Here is a 23,772-nt window from a genome sequence, read left to right on the forward strand (position 1 = left end):
AAGCAGTTTCAGAATGATGTAGGTTGTAATAGTTACTCAGAGATGAAGAGGCTTGCACAGGATAGAGTAGCATGGCGAGCTGCATCAAACCAGGTCTTTGGGCTGAACACCACCACCACCACCACCACAACAACAACAACAACAACAATAACAATAACAATAAATGGCATCGACAAAAGAATGGTCTAACCCGGAACAAAGTCCTGGGCTCTCTTTTATTTAATCTATACACCAACACCAGACCATACTAGCTATTTCTTATATGTCAGTGAACTCCCTATTACCACTTGAGGAAAGAGCTTTGAGGAACTAAAAGGGAAACTGGAAAACATGTTAAACACCATGTCTGAAAATTACCAAGAGAACTCCCTTAAACCGTACCACCTTAAGATACAATTTAATACTTTCCTCTTCCACCAAAACAAGGAAAAAGAAAGCTGAATGTTATCTGGGATGGCAACAACTTGGGACACACAGACAAACCAACATACCAGAGTGTCATGCAGGGCAAATCACTGATATACAAATATCACTGTGAGAATACCCACCAGAAGGTTGTTGCCAGGAACATCATCTTGAGGAAACTAACAAATAGTAAATGGGTAGCCCGACCAACTGTATTAAGAACAACTGTTAGAGCTCTTTGCTTTTCCACGGCAGAATATACATGCCACTTATGGTCCATGTCCCAGGCTTAAGTCCTGCAAGACATTTCTTCGTACTGAGCTGAATGAGGCCCTTGATGAATTATGCTGCCTCACAAGAGACGCTAAGTGGCAATAAATCAAACTAGAAGATTTGGAGAACAGTGGATTGCATCAGAACGGATGTAATGCTGCTCTAAACAAATCTAATTAAATGGGGGTTCCAAACATGAAGCAAACAACAAGTGAAACTGTGGTGAAGTTCGGGATATGGAACATCTTTTACAATGTCCCAGCTGCCCCACGAGATATACCATCAATGACTAATGGCTTGACAAGAATGAAGCACTGCACATGCCATGATATTGGATTGAAAAACTTTAAAAGAAATTATCCATACACAAAAAGTGAAGTAAGTTTAAATAAGCAGTAGTACTTTATTTCTTTTCACTGTGATCATTTATATATCAATATAATGGAAGGAAACATTCCACGTGGGAAAAATTATATATAAAAAAACAAAGATGAGGTGACTTACCGAACAAAAGCGCTGGCAGGTCGATAGACACACAAACAAACACAAACATACACACAAAATTCAAGCTTTCGCAACAAACTGTTGCCTCATCAGGAAAGAGGGAAGGAGAGGGGAAGACGAAAGGAAGTGGGTTTTAAGGGAGAGGGTAAGGAGTCATTCCAATCCCGGGAGCGGAAAGACTTACCTTAGGGGGAAAAAAGGACAGGTATACACTCGCACACACGCACATATCCATCCACACATACAGACACAAGCAGACATATTTAAAGACAAAGAGTTTGGGCAGAGATGTCAGTCGAGGCAGAAGTGTAGAGGCAAAGAAGTTGTTGAAAGACAGGTGAGGTATGAGTGGCGGCAACTTGAAATTAGCGGAGATTGAGGCCTGGCGGATGACGAGAAGAGAGGATATACTGAAGGGAAAGTTCCCATCTCCGGAGTTCGGATAGGTTGGTGTTGGTGGGAAGTATCCAGATAACCCGGACGGTGTAACACTGTGCCAAGATGTGCTGGCTGTGCACCAAGGCATGTTTAGCCACAGGGTGATCCTCATTACCAACAAACACTGTCTGCCTGTGTCCACTCATGCGAATGGACAGTTTGTTGCTGGTCATTCCCACATAGAATGCATCACAGTGTAGGCAGGTCAGTTGGTAAATCACGTGGGTGCTTTCGCATGTGGCTCTGCCTCTGATCGTGTACACCTTCCGGGTTACAGGACTGGAGTAGGTGGTGGTGGGAGGGTGCATGGGACAGGTTTTGCATCGGGGGCGGTTACAAGGATAGGAGCCAGAGGGTAGGGAAGGTGGTTTGGGGATTTCATAGGGATGAACTAACAGGTTACGAAGGTTAGGTGGACGGCGGAAAGACACTCTTGGTGGAGTGGGGAGGATTTCATGAAGGATGGATCTCATTTCAGGGCAGGATTTGAGGAAGTCGTATCCCTGCTGGAGAGCCACATTCAGAGTCTGGTCCAGTCCCGGAAATCCTACACCCTTACATCCTTACATCCCTACATCCTTAATCCTACACCCAACATCACCACTGCTGAAGCCCAGGCTATCCGTGATCTGAAGGCTGACCGATCCATCGTCATTCTTCCGGCGGACAAGGGTTCCACGACCGTGGTACTTGATCGTCGGGAGTATGTGGCTGAGGGACTGCGTCAGCTTTCAGACAACACCACATACAAAGTTTGCCAAGGTAACCCCATTCCCGATGTCCAGGCGGAGCTTCAAGGAATCCTCAGAACCTTAGGCCCCCTGCAAAACCTTTCACCTGACTCCATCAACCTCCTGACCCCACCGACACCCCCCACCCCTACCTTCTACCTTCTTCCTAAAATCCACAAACCCAATCATCCCGGCCGCCCCATTGTAGCTGGTTACCAAGCCCCCACTGAACGTATCTCTGCCTACGTAGATCAACACCTTCAACCCATTACATGCAGTCTCCCATCCTTCATCAAGGACACCAACCACTTCCTTGAACGCCTGGAATCCTTACCCAATCTGTTACCCCCGGAAACCATCCTTGTAACCATTGATGCCACGTCCTTATACACAAATATTCCGCACGTCCAGGGCCTCGCTGCGATGGAGCATTTCCTTTCACGCCGATCACCTGCCACCCTACCTAAAACCTCTTTCCTCATCACCTTAGCCAGCTTCATCCTGACCCACAACTTCTTCACTTTTGAGGGCCAGACATACCAACAATTAAAGGGAACAGCCATGGGCACCAGGATGGCCCCCTCGTACGCCAACCTATTCATGGGTCGCTTAGAGGAAGCCTTCTTGGTTACCCAAGTCTGCCAACCCAAAGTTTGGTACAGATTTATTGATGACATCTTCATGATCTGGACTCACAGTGAAGAAGAACTCCAGAATTTCCTCTCCAACCTCAACTCCTTTGGTTCCATCAGTTTCACCTGGTCCTACTCCAAATCCCATGCCACTTTCCTTGACGTTGACCTCCACCTGTCCAATGGCCAACTTCACACGTCCGTCCACATCAAACCCACCAACAAGCAACAGTACCTCCATTATGACAGCTGCCACCCATTCCACATCAAACGGTCCCTTCCCTACAGCCTAGGTCTTCGTGGCAAACGAATCTGCTCCAGTCCGGAATCCCTGAATCATTACACCAACAACCTGAAAACAGCTTTCGCATCCCGCAACTACCCTCCCGACCTGGTACAGAAGCAAATAACCAGAGCCACTTCCTCGTCCCCTCAAACCCAGAATCCCCCACAGAAGAACCACAAAAGTGCCCCACTTGTGACAGGATACTTTCCGGGACTGGACCAGACTCTGAATGTGGCTCTCCAGCAGGGATACGACTTCCTCAAATCCTGCCCTGAAATGAGATCCATCCTTCATGAAATCTTCCCCACTCCGCCAAGAGTGTCTTTCCGCCGTCCACCTAACCTTCGTAACCTGTTAGTTCATCCCTATGAAATCCCCAAACCACCTTCCCTACCCTCTGGCTCCTATCCTTGTAACCGCCCCCGATGCAAAACCTGTCCCATGCACCCTCCCACCACCACCTACTCCAGTCCTGTAACCCGGAAGGTGTACACGATCAGAGGCAGAGCCACGTGTGAAAGAACCCACGTGATTTACCAACTGACCTGCCTACACTGTGATGCATTCTATGTGGGAATGACCAGCAACAAACTGTCCATTCGCATGAATGGACACAGGCAGACAGTGTTTGTTGGTAATGAGGATCACCCTGTGGCTAAACATGCCTTGGTGCACAGCCAGCACATCTTGGCACAGTGTTACACCGTCCGGGTTATCTGGATACTTCCCACCAACACCAACCTATCCGAACTCCGGAGATGGGAACTTTCCCTTCAGTATATCCTCTCTTCTCGTCATCCGCCAGGCCTCAATCTCCGCTAATTTCAAGTTGCCGCCACTCATACCTCACCTGTCTTTCAACAACTTCTTTGCCTCTACACTTCTGCCTCGACTGACATCTCTGCCCAAACTCTTTGTCTTTAAATATGTCTGCTTGTGTCTGTATGTGTGGATGGATATGTGCGTGTGTGCGAGTGTATACCTGTCCTTTTTTCCCCCTAAGGTAAGTCTTTCCGCTCCCGGGATTGGAATGACTCCTTACCCTCTCCCTTAAAACCCACTTCCTTTCGTCTTCCCCTCTCCTTCCCTCTTTCCTGATGAGGCAACAGTTTGTTGCGAAAGCTTGAATTTTGTGTGTATGTTTGTGTTTGTTTGTGTGTCTATCGACCTGCCAGCGCTTTTGTTCGGTAAGTCACCTCATCTTTGTTTTTTATATATGATCATTTATATATGTGTATCTGCTCTCTTTCTTAATTTTAGTATTAAGAATCATATACAAAAGAACATCAGTTTCTAATAATCTGGGGTAATATTATATGAACAAGACATATTGTAGAATAAGGCATTTCTGCATCTGTTTTTTGTTTCACTGTTACAGAGTTTTCACATCTGTTTATAACATTGAAGTGTAATGTAATGAATTGAGTCTCATGAATGCCATAATCAAGTATAAATATTTCAGGTATTGCTTACCAATTTTTAATCCTATCTCAGTTATGTCTTCTATGGCAGATAACAAAATTTTAGAAGCATTATCAGCTTGTGAACCTGACATGCTGTCTGCATCTCCGGACACAACAGTATCCGATCCTGACTTACGGACAATAAGCACCCTTAGTGACCTTTATGACCGTGAGCTTGTGGGCATCATTGGCTGGGCTAAGCAGATACCTGGTATGTATCATATAATGGAGCGCACATTTTTCTGTTCTTTTGTTACCAGTGTAAATAATATATGTATATATAAAATTACATAATGTCAAATGTAGAGGGATGTTCCATGGATCATAATTGTGATCTCTTGCTATGATGTGGAATGAGTCATCTCTTGCTATGATGTGGAATGAGTCAATTTTACAATTGTAGTTCAGTTTCCCCAGTGAAAAGTATGGCAATATGTTGACCATTTATATGATTGTCATAAGCTACTTTTATTTTTCATGTAAAGTGATTTATACTTAATTATGTTCAGTCTCCCCCCCCCCCCTCCCCACCCCACACATCTCTGTCCCTTTTTCTTTATATTATTACAGCTTCAAAAATTCTTCTATGATGTAAGAGGAGTTGTCCAGCAAATATGATTTCAGTTTGTGTATTAAGTTAATTTTATTATATGTTAAATTTGTTATATCACTAAGCAAATTGTCAAAGGATTATATGGATGAATAAACTGAGGTGGAGTGAAGTGTTAAGTCCCATTGTGGATGATGCATGCTACTAATGAATAGATGTGTACAGGTAACCAAAGAACAATGGAGCTCTATTAACACAGCACCTCAAGCAAGTTCAACAGAAAGCAGCTTCTGATTAATACAGCTAAAAGATCAGCCTGATTTGAAAAGAGTTTCACACCATACAAGATAACCATGCAGCTCACACATGGACTAGCTTCTATACCTCAAAGTACATTGTCTGTCCGTGGAGGGTAACACTGAGGTAGCCTGGAAATGTTTATACATGGATGTAGTTCGTAGCTGATGCACTAGTGATGGTTCAACTGTTTGGATACGGTATGCAAGACAATAAGCTTTGGCTGGTTGGTATTGTGTGCTCATAAATGGAGCTCCAATTGTGTGACCAATTGTGGAGTCTGTGCTAAGCCCAGAAAACCATAAACATTGAATTTCTGATGTCAGTTGGCTTGCAGGTGGGAGACATCCTATAAATTCATCCAGTGGAAGAACACCAGGAAATTGTGCTACTGGAACATGACTTGTGGTGGTGAGCTAGTGCTGGCTGTAGCATCACTGTGTGCAGCAAACATAATGTCACCAGATACTGTGGTGGTGGCTGCTGTAGGCATGATGTCCCATGTTTGTGTTGCTGGCACCTTGCAAGGGCAGGAAATGTGGTACACAGCTACTATGTAGCTACTATGTAGTTGTTGGTTGTGCTGCAGGTGCTAGCCAAAGTTACAGCATCCCTCTTCCTATGGAGGAAATGGCGCACCCATCTCACTGGGTTGATGGCTGTAATGTAAATGACAACCGAGGATACATCACCCTTTCTTCCCCAAGGGAGAGATGGTGAAACCATCATGGAGAAGAATTGCCTTCCAAAGGGGGGGGGGGGGGTTGATGAAGACAGCAGGACCAAGCTTGTTTTGAAACTTCCAAGACCAGAGAACAGGAGCACTAAGAAGTCCATCTGGTGTCCCCTGGAGAGAGCCCTGAAGAGAAGAGACAGGCACTCAGCTGGGAGTATGAGGCCCCAGAGATCACAGCAGACAATTGTGATCAGAGACATCTGGGGACAGTGATCAGGGTGGGTCGGTACTGGGCAGGGTCGAGGAGAAGGCGCAGTGCATGCTGTGAAGTTGCCTGTTGGAGAAGAAAGCAAAGGCATGATGTGAATGTGACCTACATTGAGAAGGAAAGAGGCCCAGGAGAGGAAGGAGGACACCAAGAATGTGGACTGAGTGTTGGCAGCTGGCAGCAAGGAAGGTGTAACCTAGGATGACTTGTCAGGAGGTGATAACCCAAGGACAGGAGAGTCAGAAGAGAGCAGAGTGACTCCACCATTGGATGAAGAGAGGGAGTTCATAGAGGAGATGAGTGTTGAGGGCACAGGAAGCACTAGAGAGGGTGGCGAGGGCACTGGTGACATTGGTGCCTGTGCAAGCGCCAGAGCCCATGGAGGCATTGGGGCCTGCAGTGGTGCTGGGGTCACTGTAGATGATGGAACCAAGGAGGCAATGCAGGAGGCTGAGCTGCCAGAGGAGGCCAGGAGACACTCCCTCTTTGCAGTATGCAGAGATGAGGAGGAAGTGTGCGAGTTGTGCAAGGAAGGTGAATCATTAATCCAAGGCATCATTGAACTCCAGAAGAGACGGAGATCGCGTCATCCATGCTAGAGCAGAGGCAGTGTTGGGATTGATGTGCTGCCAGATGAGAAGCCCAGAGGTATGCTGTAAGAGCTGTACTTGAGGAAGAAGCTGTGTAGACATGTCCTACATTTGAAGTGGTGCTGCCACACATTGAGCCAAGCAATTAATGGTGTGGAGCAACTATGTGTCTGCTGCTCTGTAACTCAGTCAGTTACAGTTCCAATGCTAGCTCAGTCATGACAAATGAGCAGATAATATCCTTGAAACTTGGCTGACAGCTTTCTTCTTCACAACATGTAATGAATCAATCTCTGTCTCTCATTCTCACCATGTCCGCCCCGGTAGCTGAGTGGTCAGTGTGACAGACTGTCAATCCTAAGGGCCCGTGTTCGATTACCGGCTGGGTCGGAGATTTTCTCCACTCAGGGACTCGGTGTTGTGTTGTCCTAATCATCATCATTTCATCCCCATCGACTCGCAGGTCGCTGAAGTGGTGTCAAATCGAAAGACCTGCACCAGGCGAACGGTCTACCCGATGGGAGGCCCTAGCCACATGACATTTCCATTCTCGCCATTTGTATGTTTGACAGTGCTGACACAGTAAGAGGATTTTGTTTCATGTAATGTCTGAGAACTTCAAATTCTCATCTGAAAATCTGTGCACAGTCTATCTGTTCACACAAACATATAAGGTCAAAACCAACCAACACCAAACTATCAGTAGCTATCAGAGACTATAATTTCTCATGAGAACTTTGTTTTGTCGCAGACAATTACACCTCTAAAACAACAAAAGGAATAGTGAACCTAAAATCTCATGAGTCCTTATTGATGAAGTTCACAAATATCCTTAAAAATGTACAAACAACTTCTAGTCTTCATGCACATGAAATAGTTCCCAGAATTGACAAGTGAAAGAAATAGAAACTGAATGTTCTCAGTTAATAACACAACTTTCTAACTTTTCAGAACCCTGTCATTCTGGCAACAAAACAATTTGCACCATACAGTAAACAGAAACCAGGCAAAATAAGTTATCAAATATGATATGTTGTTATTGCATGTGATAGAGTAAAAATTATGCATACACATGTGAGAAGTGTTGCACATTGACCAAAGACCAAGTAGTGAGTTACATGTAATTCATGCAAGCACTGTCTTCCACAGAAAATATGCATTAACAAAGAATTTGAAAGCATGCGATATGCAATGACCATTGGCAATGCAGAAGCACCAGTTAGCAAAAGCAAGTAGTCACAATGTCTTATAGCGGAAGGAAGGTACACACAAAAGTCAAGTAAGCCGAAATAAGCACCAACAATAACTGTTTGATGTCTGAATGTGGGACGAAACAATGAAAATTATTGCGTGGCCCACACACAAGTGAAGAGAGGGAGGCTACTTTGTGGAGCACTAGGCCACTGGGAAAGAAATCTGAGAACCAGAAATGCTCTTTGTAGAAAAGGTTGATCATCATCACCATTGTCAAGTTCTATAATGGGTTATGTATGCTACTAATGAATAGATGTGCCCTGGTAGTCAAAGAAGAATGGAGCTTCACTAACACAGCACCTCAAGCAAGTTCAACTGAAAGCAGTATCTGAATAACACAGCTAAAAGACCGTCCTGATCTGATAAGATTTTGACACCATACACCATAACTGTACTGCCCATGTGTGGGCTAGCTTCTATGAGAGCTGTGCCGTAAGTTTTTAGCAGCAATTAAACTGGAAGTCTGATGACACTGGGATTATTTCAGTTTGAAAGAGCTTTGTTTCTTGATCGTGGGGCATGTGCATGGCAGTTACCCTATCACTGGATTTCAAACCATGCTGTGAATGGTGAGTGAAGACACAGGCAATGCTGAGTCTGACACAGTGCAAGATGGATCTTTCATGCCATGATTTTTGTGCAATGATTTATTATGACTATAAAGAGAAGTTAACTGCAGAAGAATGCCACTCTTCTCTGTTACACGTGTTTGGTGAGTCTTCCCGTTCTAGGGCCACTGGTGGAAATTGGTTTCATGTTTTTTCAAGGGCTAATGAGATGAACCTCATTTGGTCACCCAGTGATGGCAGTGACATAAGAAAACATTGGTGCTGTGAGGAAAACAATCAAAGATGACCCTCATCCCACATTTGGTAACATTGCAGGCACATTAATTATTGGATCCATTGTGGCACAGACTATCATTCACAATCTTTAGACCTAACTGAGAGATGTGACTAGGTTGCCACACACCTTGACAGAAGCCCAAAAACACATAAGAATGATGTCATTTTAGGCTTGAAAAATTTGATGAAGGATGATACAAAGATGCAATGTCACAAGTGACCAAATGTGGGTGTACCATTATGACTATAAATTGAAGAGGCAGTCTTCAGTATGGTGCTTTCCAGGTGAGGAACCACCAAGAAAGTCCGGAGAAGCAGCAAATGTGAAAAGAAGATGGTGGTCACTTTCTTCACCATGATGTGTCATCTCACCTCTGTGACTTTGACATGTTGCATAGTCAATGCTGAGTGATATGTGATTGAATGTCTACTGCAAGTCATCACCATATGCGGTCATAGTATTCAAAGTTGAAGAGTGGGCACCTTCTTCTGCATCATGATGATGCCTCAGCACATGTTGCTGCCAGAACAGAAGGGAAAAGCACATATTTTACTGCACCCACCCTACTCACCTAACCTGGCCCCATGTGACTTCCTTGTGTTTCCAAAGATGAAGGAAAAAATTGTTGGTAACAGTTGTTATCTGATCAAGAAGATAGCACAGCATACAACAGTGCTTAAGTGACTTCCATAAAGAAGCTTGGACTGAGACATTTCCCAAGTGGTTTCAAAGACTGAAAAATGTATTAATGGTCATGGAGAGCATTTTGAAATTTGTAACAGTTACATTGTAAATAATTGTTTTACGAATTTCTGCTAAAACCTTCTAGCATAACCCTCATATGTCTCAAAGTACACTGTCTATTATAGTGGGATATTACCAATCTTCAGGAATGTCTAATCTCTGCAGCTTTTCACTTATAGATAATATCAGATTTTGGAGATAAAAATGCCAGAAAGTTAACTGTTAACTTACTTTTCCTATCTTCATTCACAGATGTCTTATGGTATGATATACTAAGGTAACTTGCCACTGAGGAAGAAAGAGTTGTTGCACTTAAGCATATAATAAGGATAATATATGCTCTCCATTCCAGCACCTATTGTACGAAGTTCATTTGAACAATTGGGCCTACTGACAGTAGCGTCACAGAACATTTGCTCCCTTGTCAAGTTTGTTGTCAACAATCAAACACAATTTGAAGAGAACAGTAATATTCATAAATATAATATTAGAAGTGGAAGTGAATTAGACTATCCTTCGTGCTGCAACCATGGACGGCACCTGCAGCCCAGTCACAATCCACACAGTGTCTTCCCACAGGCTGCTGCGCTGCCAGGCTGCCAGTAACACAACTGTGGGACATCACCCTGCAGCAGCTGCCATGGTAGCTGGTGGCGACTATGTTTGCCATACACAGCACTGCTATCATTGGTACTAGCTCCCCTCTGTGAATCAAGTACTACTATCATGATTTCTTGGTATTCTTCTGCAGGATGGCTCCATAGAACACCACCCAACCACTTGCCAGCCAACTGACTTCAGGGGTTCACCATTTGTGTTTCTCTGGATTTAAATCCATCTGAACAAGTGATCCTACAATCATTCATCCATTCATGGGTATGCAGTAGCTACCAGTTGGGGCCTGCAGCCTTGCATACTGCATCCAAATTACTTGGCCATAAATCCAATGCAGTATGCCTTTTTGGAAATTATATCTTTCATTCACACATATGACTTGTTTATTCTGGGGCCTTTTCAAAACCTGTTTCTCACAATGAGAGGATGGGGTTTTGAGAATGGAGATGCAGCTAAAGGTGCCAGTTATCCTAGAGCTGAAACTACCTGGCAGATTAATTCTGTGTGCTGGACGGAGACACAGAACTCGGGACCTTTGCCTTTCATGGGCAAGTGCTCTACCAACTGAGCTACCCAAGCATGACTCACAACCTGTACCCACAGCTTTAATTCCACCAGTACCTCATCTCCTAATGTCCAAACTTTGCAGAAGCTCTCCTGCTTAACTTGCAGAATTAGCACTCCTGGAAGAAAGGATATTGTGGAGACATGGCTTAGCCACAGCCTAGGGGATGTTTCCAGAATGAAATTTTCACTCTGCAGCAGAGTGTGCGCTGATATGAAACTTCCTGGCAGATTAAAACTGTGTGCCGGACCGAGACTCGAACTCGGGACCTTTGCCTTTCGCGGGCAAGTGCTCTACCAACTGAGCTACCCAATCACAACTCACGCCCCATCCTCGCAGCTTCACTTCTGCCAGTACCTCGTCCCCTACCTTCCAAACTTTACAGAAGCTCTCCTGTGAACCTTGCAGAACTAGCACTCCTGGAAGAAAGGATATTGTGGAGACATGGCTTAGCCACAGCCTAGGGGATGTTTCTGGAATGAAATTTTCACTCTACAGCGGAGTGTGCGCTGATATGAAACTTCCTGGCAGATTAAAACTGTGTGCCGGACCGAGACTCAAACTCGGGACCTTTGCCTTTCACGAGCAAATGCTCTACCAACTGAGCTACCCAAGCACAACTCACACCCCGTCCCCACAGCTTTAATTCCGCCAGTACCGCGTCTCCTACCTTCCAAACTTCACAGAAGCTCTCCTGCATACCTGCAGATATGTACAATGGTATAAGTAAATATGGTCTGCAAACTGTGTTGTGAATAAAGGTACTAGTAAAAAAAGTAATAAATTAAAACATCATGTCTGATGCAAAAGCAAAGATATAGTAAGCAATAAACTATTTTCCATCCATCATTTTATGTAGGCTGTCAGGTCAGCAAGAAAAAAATCTGGAAAAAGTGTGAAATTATGTGCAAAATTTGCTGGAAGTCACTAAGTGCTCTCGTTATCAAATATTGGATCAATAAAGTCCAATTATTTGCCTGCCATCAGTTATGCTGCCTCAATACAAACATACAGTTTCTATCTATAATACTTGTATTATTGTGTTAAATTTTTAATCTCATATTATACTTCTTAATGAGTGTATTATGACAGCATTATAAATTTTTAAATTTGGTCAATAATTATGAGAAATGTTGAAAATATAATTTTTTGTGCCCCTCAAAGACATTAGACAGGCAATATGCAATTGATTTGAAGTTCCGGGACAGTCGCTTATTATACAGATATTTTTGTCCATCAACAATGGGTACATCTTTTTCTTCATCTGCTTATTTTGTCAAGTATTATTAATGCAGTACCACATATAATTAATTATTTCTTTTCACCTGTCATACTGTAGCTCTTCATGTACATACACAATGCGAAGTATTTGCTGCCAGCTCAGCATAGCAGAAAATGTGAATACATATTTAGGAATGATTGTTATTAGTGTAAACAATGAACATTTCTGCCAACATATTGCAAACAATTTTGCGAATAGAAACAGGTTTTTAAACTTGGTGTAAATGCAGCTTTAGCGTGACATATCTGGTGCCTTAAACTACACTATTCACTGTGTTCTCCAATCCCCAATCCTGAGTCCTCCCCTTGTCAGTTTCTTTGTCAGCTTTGAAGTCCATTTCTGTGTGACACATAGTGTTAAATCTCCAGAGTGAATTTTCAGTGTGCAGCTGAGTTTACACTGATTTGAAGTTTCCTGGCAGATTCGAGCTGTATATTAGACCAGGACTCAAACCTGGTACCTTTGCCTTTTGTGGGCAAGTGTTTTACCAACTGTGCTATCCAATCAAGACTCACAACCTGTCCACACAGCTTCACTTGTGCTAGTACTTCATCTCCCACCTTTCAAACTTCGCATAAATTGTCCCGCGTGCCTTGCGAGAGTATTACTCCTGGAAAAAAGGATGTCAGTTAAACAACATTTTTTACTATTACTAAAAGCTGCTTTTATTAATGTGTACCTTGACTCATTCCACATTCCTTAAGGTCCTCCTTTGTGGTGGAATATATAGAACCAGATGAATGAATATTCTCAGTCAATTAATCATAGAGCCCGTCAAATTTAAGAAGTACTTCTGTATAAAACTCTTCATATTTGTATTGATGATAGTTTCCTATCAAAAATTGTTGTCAGAGTCTCGCTGCTCCAACGAGTGTGTATTTGGGTGTCTCTGTGGTTTTTTGTGTGAATGTGTGCACTCTTACTAGAAAAAGAGCAAGAGCTCGAAGGCTAGTGTTAGCTGAGTTTTGTTACATGTTTCTGTGCACCCTGCATCAGTCCTTTGTAGGTAAGTGGTTGTCGTTCCCTTATTTCATGTACTTTTCCATCCAAATATTTCCATTATTGTTACTTCATAGTTTTAATGAACATGTACAGCTGTGCTATTGATGACATAGCAAGTGAATATGGTAACTGAAGAAAAAAACAGTAACTTTTAAATGTAGTGACTTTTGTGGCAGCAAAGTGAGATACAGATTTATATACATTATAATTATAGGTCTAGGAAAAGAAATATATTTGGTTTTAATTTACATGAATTATCAAAACTATTATCAATAATGTTGGTCCATAACAACCAATGCAGTCTTTATCATTAAAAATATCACACAGACCTAGTTAGTGAAGCTGTTTCACTCTCCTAATGTATTCTTTGATTTATTTTAGATTCCTGAATTATCATCATATTAAAAATGCTATTTACCTTCCTTTCATGCTGTAGATGGATGCCCTCTCTTCCTTTCCATCTGTGGAGTCCATGTCCAAATTTATTTGGCCACCTGTTATCATCCAATGCCCAAGCTACAATAGGTGCTTCATTTCTATTGTGTCAGTTATCATCTTGCTGGCTTATAATCTCTCGTATTGTATTATATTTTACATAATCCATTCTTGAGATGCTACAAATTCTTATTGTGTTACTAATTACTCACAGATTATTTCAGATTTTATACAAGATTATCAATATTATGTTGCTGTTCTAGGATTCATGGAATTGTCACTGAATGATCAGATGAGGCTACTTCAGAGTACATGGGCAGAAATCCTTACTTTAACACTGACCTTTCGATCACTTACATCTGGTGGTCGCCTCAGGTTTGCATTGGATTTCAGTCTAGAGGAACAAGCTGCACGTGATTGTGGTGCCATTGAGCTTTATCAGCATGTAAGTACCTTACATGTGTTTCTTATGTATTCTTCATTTTCTTGGCCTTATCCCATCTCTTCACTAGGTTGACATGTTATTCTAAATTTGACAGTGTTAGTGATAGCGGATGACTGTATGCCCTTCATGTCACTACCCCTTTCCCCATGGATGAAATTTATGTACCTCATCTTTCTGCATCTAGTTTTATCCATGTGAAAATATGAGAACTTTTGAAAAATGTTTGCGAAAGTTGTACCTAGTATTCACCTAATTGGATGTGGTAAACTGTCTAAAACCCACCTCCAGACTGACCAGCCCTCATTTTTAATCTACCAGGTAGATTCGATCTGGGCCCATTGTGCCTTCCTGAATCCCAGAAACCAAGCATATCTATCCGTCAGGGTTTCATATGTTTCTTATACAGCTATTTTAAATTAATTTAATTTCATATGTTTCTTATACAGCTATTTTAAATTAATTTAATGAACAAGATGATTTAAAATTTTCCTAAGAACTTGGCAATATATTTGTAAATTTTTTTTATTATACTTCTGTTTTAATCATTGCATATATACAACAGAAGACTTTGTGAAATGTGCTCCATAGTGTCTATACAACAAAAAGGGTCCAAGATTTAGCAATAAAATTAAATAAGTAATAGAAAGAAATCTCAGTTTGTACCAGCCATGAAAGTAAACAGCTGCCTTGTATCTCAATGGTCACCTTGTCTGGCTGCTATGTGGAGGCTCCAGGTTCAATTTCTGGTACTGCAAGGATTTTTTTCTTGGTAGAAGAGCTGTAATGTGGTGTACTCAGTCTTGTGATGCCAACTGAGGTGCTACTTCAATGAGAAATAGCAGCTCCAAGATCCAGAAAGTTGATGAATAGCTGGGAGAGTGGTGTGCTGACCCCATGTGCCTCCATATTGCATCCATATGATGCAGTTTACAGAAGATGACACGATGGTATGTCAGTCCCGATTTGCCCATCTGTGCCGGAATGTGGAGCTTCATACATGCATTCGAACATGCATGTGCCCATAAGCATGAACAAGTAGTCTAGATTATCTAGAATAAGAGTACTTCTTGTGTGATATGAAATAAAGTGTCCTAGTCATTTTCATTATCCAGGAAGTAAGTTGAGAAGGCTTGGCCTGTTGAATCTCCTTCAAAGCTGATATGATATTGTTGGTGATTTTTGTACTTAATCCATTAATAATACCATTAACTCTAATACACTCCCTTGTTTTTGCCATATAATATTTTTGTGCCCTCTTGAAAATGTTATGAAAAGGATCGACTGGTATTCATCATAAAGATGACAAATTGAGTTGCAGACAGGCAAAATGAAAAGACTGTTACACATTTTTACACATTTAGCTTTTGGCCGTAGATCCTTCAGAAAAGAAAATACACACACACACACACACACACACACACACACACATTCTCCCTAGCTAGTACACCTCACACACATTTGACCACTATCTCTGCTGGCTCCAACCTGGACTTTCCATTGTTCAATTCATGCCCATTTGTTCATGTCTGTGTCTACTGGTGCAGTGTTTCCTGTTCTTATTTGTTTGTGACTTAAGATTATTGGCAATACACATGCAACTCACTTAAAGGGCTTTGTAGTGAATTATGTGCAGAATAGATGTTTTGTTAATGTGAGACAAAATTCAGTTGCATCCATTGCCACTTTACTACTAGTTCTTCCATTAATAATTATTCCCCTTCATTTATGTCCATATATTTAGGAATATAATTCACTTCTGTAATAGTATTGGGCTTGAAAGTTTTGTTTGTAATGTATGCTCTTGGTTATTTCACTTCTGTAACGACATTGGGCTTGGAAAGTTTTGTTTGTAATGTACACTATTGCTGCATTGCAGCCCCAACAATGTGCATGAGTTCAAACAATTGGGACCCATTACTAGGACAGTGATGCTTCTGTTAAAGATGACAGAAACACAGGTGCTTGATAGTCGGTTGTTGGGTCATAATTTCTTAATGTACAGTGTTATAATAGCCACTGACACCCACCATTAGGTTTGTGAAGCGTATATTGAGAAGAATATGATTTTGTCAGTGGTATGGAGATGGACATGACAGTTAAATAATGCAGAACAACAGTTGGGCCAGTATGATGATGAACCCAGTAGGTGACTCTGTCTGGTCATGATATGCAAGGTGGTCCTGGCTGTGAAATTTTTCTCAAATTTCCTGGTGTCTCCTACTTAACATTGTGCCAGACAGACTGATCATCTGCTGGCTCCCATGCTTAACAACGGAAGACCACAGCAGTGGGGCTCTGCACTACTGCTTTTGACACAGTATGCTAAGGAGACTGATTATTTCACTTATCATTTTGTTACAGGGGATGAGATGTGATTAATTAGACTTTGAAAACAAGAAGACTGTCAGTTGAGTGGAAACACGTCCTCGCCATGGAAAATGGAACTCTACCTGCTCTGATCACTGAAAGTCAAAAGTCTGTGCATGGTGTCTTGGGACAGGCAAGGTGCCCATCCCACTGGTTAACTCCTAGATACACAATACAGTGCCTATAATGCCAAAATTGGTTATGACACTACCACTCCAAAAAATGAGACTAGTTGTATGATGAAGTGTGGTGGCTTTTTTTCTAAGAGAGAGGGCAGAGAGGAACATGGTTGCCTGTTTCTCTCTATCCATAACAATATTTACCTCCATGCGGAAGTAGCAGTGCAGTGACTTATTTCAGGCTGTAACTGACAAATAATCCTTTATCTCCCTCACCATTAATTTTTATCTCTTTTTGCACCTAGAGGTTTTTCTTACAAGTGAGAAATTTAGGTTGATCGGTTGTTAATGAGATCTGGGAATGGCATCTCATTATGGCAAGTGTCTCAACGTGGATGGCAGTAATGGCGAGAAATAATTCAGATGCTGTAGTTTGCAATGAATTGTGATATTTTATTTAATTTTGTATCTCAGTAGATGGGGTGGATAGTTGCTTGCTCTGTATGAGTTTGTCCAATAACTATTTAAGGATATGTGGCACAGTATGTAATGTTGATAATGAGTCACAGAAAAGGGACTGTAAAATAAGAAAAAATTAGATATGCAATGTAGGTGAATGCTTCTATCTGATCAGTGGCACTTAACTCCCCCCCCTCCCCCCCCCCCCCCCCCCGCCCCCTCCCCGAAGTACACCTGCTTTCTCAGGTCATTTAATTGTGTTATTATGCATTTCATCACAGAACCTTAACATAATTTTAATAGAGCCATTTCCATCTGTCTTAAAACCTGTAACAACTGCAATAAGCATCTTTCAGTTAAATGACCATGCACAACCATTGGAACGGCAGTTTAACTATTATGAGCTGCCCCAGGAAATGCAGTAATTGTATGGCAATAACAATTTTGGATGCCTCTATTTGATGATGTGCACATACAAAGATAGCTGTGTAATTGTTTTTGAAGGATATAATTATTTATTCTGTGTTGTTGTCCTAGTTTTGTAACTTATAGCAAATTATTTATGTGATGGACAGTGTATGCAGGTTATAGAGCGACTACAAGCTGTCTCAGTCAGTAAGGAAGAATATTATCTACTCAAGGCACTTGTGCTGGCAAATTCAGATGTGCACATGGATGATGCTGTGTCACTAAAGAGGTTTCGTGATAGCATTTTATCAGCACTGAGTGACTGTGTTGCAGTCATCAGGTAATTATTTTATAGCATGCTAATTTAATAATAGTATTAGGCAAAGTCAGCTTAGTTTTTGGTATTTTGCATCACCACAGCTAAATTATAATAGTCAGAGTCTGTAGATAATAGCTAAGACTACTATAAAGGGTGTCCCAAGAGGAATGGACAATATTGAGGGATATGAAAGGAATGATCATTTGAAGCAAAAAGCTTCATATGGACATGTATCCTAAGGGTCTCTGAGGGGGAACATAAGTAATGTACAAGGGTCATTTTTAAAGTGAGAATTAAATCGTAATGGAGTAAGAGAAATTTTATTTGTAAATTAAATTGTATCACAAACTACAATATCCACATTTTTCACTTTCAAACATAGTCACCATGAACATTTAAACATTCGTCAAGTTGTGACACCACATTTTGAGTTTGGGGGAGTTTGAATGATGCCACTCAATGGATTGACATTTATTCTCTGGAGTGTAGTCCATATTTCAACACCAATCACAATGTGATGCAAGAACTTGTCACCATCCTTGTGACAGCACTCCAAAATGGACAAAGAATGTGCCATTTGGTTTGTTTTGTGTTCGATTTTCAACATTTTTGGCACCCATCTCGCACACATTTTTTTATAGTGAAGTTTGTCAGTAATGATTTTGAATCTTGTGCAAAGTTCTGATGCAGATATTCAATAGTGAAGTGCCTGTTTTGGCAAACTGCCTCATCCACTTTTGGCATCAAGTATTCATTCGTGACAGTAGGCCATCCAGATCATTCTTCATCATGAACATTTGTCCATCCTTTATTAAACAGCATACACCATCTATGCATATTACCAACATTTATTATACCTACACTATAAACTTCAACAAGCTGCTGGTGAATTTCAGCAGGATGAAACTGTTTTGCATTTAGGACTGAATAACTGATTGCACTTCACAATCAGCAGGATTACTGATTGATATTGTGACAAGCAAAACAGTATAACCATACAACCAACATGGCAGAGATGTGAAATGTAATGACTGCATAGTGAGAGACTGACTAAGATTGTGGATGGATTTCACACGACAGGATGATGATGATGATGTTTGGTTTGTGGAACACTCAACTGTGCGGCCATCAGCGCTCATACAAAGTCCCAATTTTTTAACAGTCCAATTTTCTTTTCACAGTCCAGTCTAGCCACTGTCACAAATAATGAGGATGATGATAAAGTGATGAGGACAACACAAACACCCAGTCCCCGGGCAGAGAAAAGCCCCAACCCGGCCAGGAGTTGAACCCTGGACCCCGTGATCCAGAAGTAGCAACGTTAGCCACCAGACCACAAGCTGTGGACACATGACAGGATGCGCGGACATCACACACTATCATTTCTTACTTAAAAATTACCCTTGCACATTGTTATTTATTTATTTTCTTTATGAGTCAGTACATTGTCAGGTTTAAACATGTACATACACGCAACATACACTCCTGGAAATTGAAATAAGAACACCGTGAATTCATTGTCCCAGGAAGGGGAAACTTTATTGACACATTCCTGGGGTCAGATACATCACATGATCACACTGACAGAACCACAGGCACAAAGACACAGGCAACAGAGCATGCACAATGTCGGCACTAGTACAGTGTATATCCACCTTTCGCAGCAATGCAGGCTGCTATTCTCCCATGGAGACGATCGTAGAGATGCTGGATGTAGTCCTGTGGAACGGCTTGCCATGCCATTTCCACCTGGCGCCTCAGTTGGACCAGCGTTCGTGCTGGACGTGCAGACCGCGTGAGACGACGCTTCATCCAGTCCCAAACATGCTCAATGGGGGACAGATCCGGAGATCTTGCTGGCCAAGGTAGTTGACTTACACCTTCTAGAGCACGTTGGGTGGCACGGGATACATGCGGACGTGCATTGTCCTGTTGGAACAGCAAGTTCCCTTGCCGGTCTAGGAATGGTAGAACGATGGGTTCGATGACGGTTTGGATGTACCGTGCACTATTCAGTGTCCCCTCGGCGATCACCAGTGGTGTACGGCCAGTGTAGGAGAACGCTCCCCACACCATGATGCCGGGTGTTGGCCCTGTGTGCTTCGGTCGTATGCAGTCCTGATTGTAGCGCTCACCTGCACGGCGCCAAACACGCATACGACCATCATTGGCACCAAGGCAGAAGCGACTCTCATCACCGAAGACGACACGTCTCCATTCGTCCCTCCATTCACGCCTGTCGCGACACCACTGGAGGCGGGCTGCACGATGTTGGGGCGTGAGCGGAAGACGGCCTAACGGTGTGCGGGATCGTAGCCCAGCTTCATGGAGACGGTTGCGAATGGTCCTCGCCGATACCCCAGGAGCAACAGCGTCCCTAATTTGCTGGGAAGTGGCGGTGCGGTCCCCTACGGCACTGCGTAGGATCCTACGGTCTTGGCGTGCATCCGTGCGTCGCTTCGGTCCGGTCCCAGGTCGACGGGCACGTGCACCTTCCGCCGACCACTGGCGACAACATCGATGTACTGTGGAGACCTCACGCGCCACGTGTTGAGCAATTCGGCGGTACGTCCACCCGGCCTCCCGCATGCCCACTATACGCCCTCGCTCAAAGTCCGTCAACTGCACATACGGTTCACGTCCACGCTGTCGCGGCATGCTACCAGTGTTAAAGACTGCGATGGAGCTCCGTATGCCACGGCAAACTGGCTGACACTGACGGCGGCGGTGCACAAATGCTGCGCAGCTAGCGCCATTCGACGGCCAACACCGCGGTTCCTGGTGTATCCGCTGTGCCGTGCGTGTGATCATTGCTTGTACAGCCCTCTCGCAGTGTCCGGAGCAAGTATGGTGGGTCTGACACACCGGTGTCAATGTGTTCTTTTTTCCATTTCCAGGAGTGTATATTAAATTTTACAATGTGTGTTTTATAAAGTATCAATTGAAAAAATGTATTTTTAATACAGACACCTTTAAGCATTATCATACATGTCACATTACAGGTATTGCACAGTTCACAATAAATGTCTGAATACCCCAATGTCAGCTTTATTGCATTTTTGCACTCTTGGGAGAATATACTGTGTTACTTGTCTGAGTGCCTCTAAATGTTCCCTAATGAGGGCAGTGGTGCTGTGATGCGTCCAAGCTGTCCATCTTGTGTATTCATCTTTTGTTTCTTTTCTACACCTTGGACTTCACCCAATGCCATAAACAAATATCTAATGACGTAAGTGTTGTAAACTCTCGTTGCCAGTTTTGTAAAAGCCTTGTCACTACTGGTGGTACAGTAGATCGAATTTGTGAGTTTGTGAAATGGCTTCTGGTGCCGTACATCACTAAGACAATTTCTCCCTGCCACTATTACACAGCTATCCCCCAGGGTCAGATAACAGGATAGGAGAATGAAGGTTCTACAACACTCCAACAATTAGTAACAAAGTCACACAAATGAGATAAAGAGGTTTACTTGTCTTGATGGCTTGTTGAATAATGAAGTCTGCAACACTGCTTGTAAAATAACACAAAAAATGCCCTCAATTGCTAAGTGCAAATAATTGTAGGTAAACTGCACAGTACATAGCAAATGCAATTTATAACAGCTGTCTATTTACTTCTAAGAGTTCACTAAACGACATTCCTTGTCTGTCAGCCCTGGATGATGATCTATAACTAAGTGCATGAGAGCTGCTCTTCTGTCTTCTGAGTAGGCTTCTGTCCATTGTTTGGATGACACAGCAATAAGGTCAGGCAATGCTGATGGCCAGTTAATTGTATTACAATGATAAATCCATCAATAAGGGTAAGTGAGGTTAGGATATTCTGTCACACATCTGGTAAAGTGTAGAGGGGATCCATCATCCTGAAGTACATTGCATCCCATGTGGCCAAAGAAACATCTTCAGTGTGTTCAACAAACAAATTTTCCAAAAAATGCAAGTAATTCTGTCCCATAATTTGTCCTTATAAAATGACTGAACCTTGTAACATGTTACCGATAATGCTGCACCAAACATTGCTCAAAAAATGAACTTGCAAATTGGTTTCCACTGTAATGTGTGGATTTTTCTGTGTCCATCAATAATTATTATGTGTGATGTTGATTCCGTTCTGTGGAAATGTGGCTTCATCAGTGAGTAGTATTAATCGGAGGATATGATGATTGTCATTTAACCAGTGACAAAATTCAAGTTGTGTGCCATTGTCACCAGTGTGAAGACTGTGGATAAGCAGTACATGAAATGGGAACAAGTTCTCTGCATGTGAGGTAAATGTTCATGGGACATATATGAGCAGAAATTCATCATATGCTTGTAGCAGGACTACACTACACCATTTAAACAGTGTGCTGTTGTTTCTGCACAGGTTGTTGAAGTGCACACATAGGACAAAAATGGGAATTTTGAAGCATACCTGCTTTACGCAATGTGCTGAAAACTCTGGTAAACATTCTTTGGTCAGGAATTCAATCTCTTGTAAAGTTCCAATGGTATTCTTCAACTGCAGTAGGACCACTACCATTGCAGAAGCAGTAAAAATGCACCATATCTGCCATGTACCAGCCATTCACCTTAAGGGATCAGGAACCCCTTGAAGACAGAAGCATCATTGGTTTGCCTATGTGCAAGGTGTTGCCTCCCGATACTGCATGATCACAACAAGGATGACAGATGGTTGGACAAGCACAATTAGAGGCCATCCATGCCAGGAACCTGTTTTCTCCACTGTGTCACTTGTGTGGAACTGGATCAGCACAAATTCCTCCATGCCCCGTCTATATAATGCAGCGCAACCCAACACGCTGGCAGTTCACTCGACCAGAGCTCTGGGCCAATTCATACACCAGTTCTTAGCAGCCCATCAGTCAGAGATTGGTCAGAAGCCACTGCAGCAGATCCTGTGACTTTCCAGTGATATCCAAAGACGTACCTGTCGGTCAGCTATGCCAAACGTATAACCTCTCTCATTAGGGATTATCAGTGACATGGTCTTCACATCCCACTATGTTTATTCTCTGTGTGTTCCAGGCATATGCTTCTTAGTGTCTTCAAAGTTCAATTATTTTTCAGTGAGAAGGGTTTTTCTTTGTTATTAAATCTCTCTACGGTGTCCATAATAAACCCTTGTTCTAGTTTACAGTATTATAAGGGAAGTTGCTACTCACCATATAGCGGAGATGCTGAGTCACAGGTACAACAAAAAGACACTCACAATTAAAGCATTCAGCCATTAAGGCCTTCATCAACACTACACACACACACACACACACACACACACACACACACACACACACACACACACACAAGCACATGCGCAAATGCAACTCTCACACACGACTGCAGTCTCAGGCAACTGAAACCACACTGCGAGCAGGAGCATCAGTGCATGGTAGGAGTGGCAGTTGGGTGGAGGTAAGGAGGAGGCTGGGGTATGGAGGGGGAGGGATAGTATGGTGGGGATGGCAGACTGTGAAGTGCTGCAGGTTAGATGGATGGCGGGGGAGGGGTGGGGAGGGGGGGGGGGAGTAGCGGACAAGGAGAGAAATAAAAAGACTGGGTGTGGTTGTTGAATTACTTCAGTGTAGTGCTGGAATGGGGCAGGGAAGGGGCTGGATGGGTGAGGACAGTGAATAACAAAAGTTGAGGCCAGGAGGGTTACAGGAATGTAAGATGTATTGCAAGGTAAGTTCCCACCTGCTCAGTTCAGAAAAGCTTGTGTTGCTGGGAGGATCCATATGCCACAGGCTGTGGAGCAATCATTGAAATGAAGGATATCATGTTTGGTAGCGTGTTTAGCAAC

At 42.7% G+C, this 23,772-nt stretch overlaps 1 protein-coding gene across 4 annotated transcripts in view; it reads left to right on the forward strand.

The window, feature by feature from the left end:
- The window catches only part of LOC126472713 (steroid hormone receptor ERR1), a 489,204-nt gene that overhangs the window by 457,721 nt on the left and 7,711 nt on the right, over window positions 1-23,772 (forward strand). For all 4 annotated transcript variants that reach the window (XM_050099956.1, XM_050099953.1, XM_050099955.1 and 1 more), the window contains 3 exons: window positions 4,782-4,943; window positions 14,120-14,301; window positions 17,822-17,994. In XM_050099956.1, coding sequence (XP_049955913.1) covers window positions 4,782-4,943; window positions 14,120-14,301; window positions 17,822-17,994 — 517 coding nt within the window. The remainder of the gene's footprint in view (window positions 1-4,781; window positions 4,944-14,119; window positions 14,302-17,821; window positions 17,995-23,772) is intronic.

Source organism: Schistocerca serialis, chromosome 1 (genome assembly GCF_023864345.2).
Source record: "Schistocerca serialis cubense isolate TAMUIC-IGC-003099 chromosome 1, iqSchSeri2.2, whole genome shotgun sequence".
NCBI classification, from domain to species: domain Eukaryota; kingdom Metazoa; phylum Arthropoda; class Insecta; order Orthoptera; family Acrididae; genus Schistocerca; species Schistocerca serialis.